This window comes from Aspergillus welwitschiae, assembly GCF_003344945.1.
Source record: "Aspergillus welwitschiae strain CBS 139.54b unplaced genomic scaffold BDQ94scaffold_231, whole genome shotgun sequence".
Lineage (NCBI taxonomy): Eukaryota > Fungi > Ascomycota > Eurotiomycetes > Eurotiales > Aspergillaceae > Aspergillus > Aspergillus welwitschiae.
The window spans coordinates 1-3,949 of record NW_020798925.1 but is presented as its reverse complement, the minus strand read 5'-3'; the positions used below and the strand labels follow the sequence as shown (position 1 = coordinate 3,949).

At 49.7% G+C, this 3,949-nt stretch overlaps 6 protein-coding genes across 6 annotated transcripts; 3 read left to right on the top strand and 3 right to left on the bottom strand.

Moving 5' to 3' along the window:
- On the top strand, positions 1-1,312 carry BDQ94DRAFT_155948 (uncharacterized protein; the record flags this gene model as incomplete). The annotated part of the gene is made up of 2 exons (XM_026768561.1): positions 1-858; positions 922-1,312. Coding segments are annotated over exons 1-2 (297 nt in total), but the record flags the coding sequence as incomplete, so codon positions are not given.
- On the bottom strand, positions 6-489 carry BDQ94DRAFT_155952 (uncharacterized protein; the record flags this gene model as incomplete). The annotated part of the gene is made up of 2 exons (XM_026768563.1): positions 276-489; positions 6-120 (listed from the first exon to the last, which is right to left on the bottom strand). Coding segments are annotated over exons 1-2 (249 nt in total), but the record flags the coding sequence as incomplete, so codon positions are not given.
- Positions 1,070-1,235, top strand: BDQ94DRAFT_155951 (uncharacterized protein; the record flags this gene model as incomplete). Its single annotated transcript, XM_026768562.1, has 1 exon — positions 1,070-1,235. A coding segment is annotated over one exon (166 nt), but the record flags the coding sequence as incomplete, so codon positions are not given.
- A 351-nt stretch (positions 1,313-1,663) lies between the features above and the next one.
- BDQ94DRAFT_164733 (uncharacterized protein) lies at positions 1,664-1,834 on the top strand (the record flags this gene model as incomplete). Its single annotated transcript, XM_026770115.1, has 1 exon — positions 1,664-1,834. One exon carries the CDS (start codon positions 1,664-1,666, stop codon positions 1,832-1,834), a length of 171 nt encoding a protein of 56 aa, XP_026619164.1.
- Positions 1,835-2,245: 411 nt separating this feature from the next.
- On the bottom strand, positions 2,246-3,084 carry BDQ94DRAFT_180362 (uncharacterized protein; the record flags this gene model as incomplete). The annotated part of the gene is made up of 1 exon (XM_026773603.1): positions 2,246-3,084. The coding sequence occupies one exon, from the start codon at positions 3,082-3,084 to the stop codon at positions 2,353-2,355; it is 732 nt and encodes a 243-aa protein (XP_026619163.1). The 3' UTR covers positions 2,246-2,352.
- A 249-nt stretch (positions 3,085-3,333) lies between these two features.
- BDQ94DRAFT_164731 (uracil phosphoribosyltransferase-domain-containing protein) lies at positions 3,334-3,699 on the bottom strand (the record flags this gene model as incomplete). The annotated part of the gene is made up of 1 exon (XM_026770114.1): positions 3,334-3,699. The coding sequence occupies one exon, from the start codon at positions 3,697-3,699 to the stop codon at positions 3,334-3,336; it is 366 nt and encodes a 121-aa protein (XP_026619162.1).
- Between the last annotated feature and the right edge of the window lie 250 nt (positions 3,700-3,949).

Sequence of the window (3,949 nt, the reverse complement as noted above, 5' to 3'; positions counted from 1 at the left end):
CCTACATGTTGCAAGAGCGCGACTGCACAGCAGGCTTGGGCGGCGGAATTATCTACACGACCTTCCCAGGCTTTGCAGCTTGAGATACATCCCATCAACCATCCCCCGTTGACCGGACTCCTTCGAAAATCTTTATTCGATTTCACAGCTAGCTCAAGTGCTTGGAGATTATTTGGAGGCATCCGCCTCAGCAAGAGCATGTGCGATGGCCACGATGTTTTTGATCTGGCTCAAGTTAGCAAGTGAGGGGTGAACAGCAGCGCTCTGGTACCCACCCCGGCGTCCATTTAAAGCCAAAGACTATAATTGTCGAAGGTTGTTCCTCACCACAACAGGTCCTTGCGTCGTACATGCCCTGGACAGAGTCGTTGACCAGATTTCTCTGCGAACTGACTCCTTGATTTCTCATAGTCAATGGTCAAATGGGTCCGGGCGAGAATTGCATTTTCAAACTAGATACCCCGATTCAACGTCAAGGAAATGCTTCCTATTCCAGCTTCCGGAGGAAGATGGTCACAAGGGGATTTTGAGTATTGGGATAAGATGCACGCTACTTCATGAACGTAGCAATCTTATCCAAGCGAAGCATGCCACCAAAATGTGTGTCGATTTTGATTACTGCTTCAAGCTGTTGCTCAAGCGAATTCGAATCGCCGTGGTCGACTCGGCGTTTTCACCAATTACGTTGTCGAACGGTACTCTCGGTATCAGACCCAGGGTGGTCTTTGCCAATGACATATTGTTCAATTTAAAGATATTCCTAACTCCAGCGGGACCATCAAATGAAGGCTTTCCGGGGCCACCCTCGTCTTCGCCTCTCCTGATAGTGTCGAACTGCGCAATGGAAATCATCTTCTGGTAAGCTCCTCCCATGATCGAATCCATGCTTCAGGCGTAGGCGATCATTGACAATGTTGGTAGGTACGTTGGCCAAGGTCCTGCATACAAAAAGTGCCAACCGACAGATTACTTCTCCAGTTGCGAACTATTCAAGGCGGAAAATCTAGTGGGCAGTTCTTCAGCTTTGCATCACACGTCGCCCAAGCGATAGCATTTACATACAGCATGCATGATCTGCGTCCGAAGGAGGTCGAGTGAGAGCATGCTCAAGCTGTTAAGGCTCAACTACGGTCTTTGTGTACACGCTCTGAAGCCGACATTGGGTTCAATAACGTTTCCGCTATCCATTACTGGATACACTTCTTTTCACGGACCTCGACGTCAAATTCGAGAGTGGCCAATTCGTCGCCTTTGTCAATCCATCCGGCTGCGGAAAGACAACCGTGATATCTTACTAGAGAGATTCTACAACCCTTACCAACCGATAGTCCTTATCAACGAAACCACGACTCTTCGAAAGAACCATCCGCAACAATATATCCCTCGGACTCGGCAATTCTGAGTTCACCGAGATCAATCTGATTCAAGCCTGCGAGGACGCAGATATTCATTCACGATCCCATTACCTGCCTCCCGGATGGATAGTCGACCTATCGGGCATCAAGGCTCAATCATTCCTTGGTGAAAGACAACGACAACGCCCTGGCTTTATGCAGGCATTAGTACGCAGACCATTCCTCTACTTGATGAAGCGAAATCGAATCTTCAGTTGTAGTCCTGAAAAAATGGTACAGGCAGTACTCAGGCGCTTGGCAACGAAGAGATGTATGACAATTGTGGCAATTACGCATATACTGGCTACTATACCGACAGCGGACACGGCATTTGTCTTTGGTGGAAGCCAGAGCTGATATGGGCTCAGGTCGTGGAACAGGAAAGTCATCAGGAACTGCTGCGGGATAACGAGATGTGTTTGGCAGACGTTGAGTATTGATTTTCTAGTTAGTGGCTTACTGATTAGTTTCCAGTGTCAGGACAATGTGCTCGATCGATTATTGTACACTACGTGATTTCATTCCGTATAGGTGTCAGTGTGTTCATAGAATCTGTCTATTAGAAGTTGCTTCATCATACATACAATATCATGGATTGATAGGCAGATAAAGGAACCTCCCCTCCTTTCTTATCTATGCTCTGCCATTAAAATCCGGACGAGCCTCAGAGGCATACAACACGTCTCATTAGTCCATCTGCTATCTAGAGCCAACCTCTACTTCCCATGGTTCCTAGTCAGCTGCACACAGTTTGATTGAAACACCACAAAACTCAGTGTTGCTCGTTTTCTGCTGTTCGTAAAGTCTCATTTTCTAACTTGCCTGCGCCATTAGGGCCGTAGGCGAGAATTCCCCATATACCTATATAGGTCGCCAGCATCAGAAACGGGAGAGAGAGGAGGCGAAAAGAGCCCCAAGATAGCCCATACCAATCGCCCAAGGGACCCCTCGATCCCTTTTATTCCTGCTTGGTCACCCTCGACTGTGAGACAGACTGGGTCTCTTGCAATGATTCCATTATCGTCAGCAGAAACAATAAAAGAGAGGCCATTGGCCGGCGCTCACGTTCTGATCGCGAAGGCACAAACCCAGAGGTGTTCCCGGTAATCCCTCCTCTTTGCCTTAAACACTGATCGGTGATTGTCCGCCGGCTACTATTCCGGACTCGAGTTTGCTGGGGCGCACGCTGTTGTTGTTCGTTCTGGCTTCCTTCATCCTGCTTTATGGCTGGATGCTGCTCATCCTGGTGCTGAACCCTTTCCGAAACGTCATTTGTTTGCATCGATTGCGATCCACCATTGCTCGGTGTTGGCTGAGTTGCTTGGTTCGGGTCTCCCTGGTAGTGATTTTGACGGGACGCTCGAATGTGGTTGGATTGTGACGACTTCGACACCCTATGATGCGGCACTCGCTGACTGACGTGATTCTGTTCTCCTTCATGGTGAGCCTGTCTCGCCCGCGGCACGTGTACCACATGGTCCGTTTGTGCCACGTCAGACACCCTATCCTGCGCTGACTGGACAACGGGGTTTTGCTGTTGGGATTCTGCTTGGGTCTGCCCAGAGTGGACGGAGTCCGCACCCGGCGTTCCACCCGACGACATGTGGGCCCCAACCTGGGATTTCCGTTTCTCGAGACTATTTACGCGTTGCAGTAGAGCCTGCTGCTGCTGGTACGTAAGACCAGCCATTTTTCGGATTTCCGTTTGGAATAATTCTTCCTGCTTTCTTCTAGCCGTCGGGGAAAACTGCTGTTGGGCAATTGCAATATGAACAGCTATAGCTCGCTGTGGTGCCGAGGCTCGCTGTGATAGAACGAAAAGGGCAGAAAGGGTCAGTCACCAACATAATGCCATGATTTTACGATTAGAGAAATTAGCACATTATATTGCATTCCGTCTCACCAATGCGAGACTCGCCATGCACTCCTCCATTCCCTATCACGCCAAGTGTACTGTGCTGAAGAGTCTGTTTCCAGTATCCGTCGAGCCCCTGCCTGAGTATTTGTTGGCCGAGAGGCGAAGGGCAACAAGGTTGAAATTCCTCTCGCGCGCGAAAGCGTGAAGCGGACTGCGAACAGATACAGCCTCCTTCTGAACCACACCAGCGACTACCGCAATCTGGATGGCTGTATTGATCTCACGGATATGCTGCGCCATTTGCAAGACAGACTTTCCGGTATTAATGACTGAATCTACAAGTATGACAGCGTTCCTGTCTTTCAAATGCGTTTCCTCAATGTCCGCCGCACAACGAGCGTGTAGGAACATCGCATTTGGGAATGCATCACTGACCCCGAAGGCCATTGGCTCCCCTCCCCGCATCAGTGCTATTATTGCTGTCCTCGACTCTTGGAAGAGCTGGAACCCGTCAGTAGTATGCCCCTGCACGTGGGGTATCTGATTTGTCTCGAGGCCTAGTAGGTCAGACAGGTGAGTTATTGATAAGTAGTATCCAACGCGTCGATGCGCTTCTCTGAGAAGAGGACCACTAATTCTGGCGTCCCGCGTAGCCGTCGCTAATAGCTTGGCTGCATTTGTATCCGTGCTGTGGAAC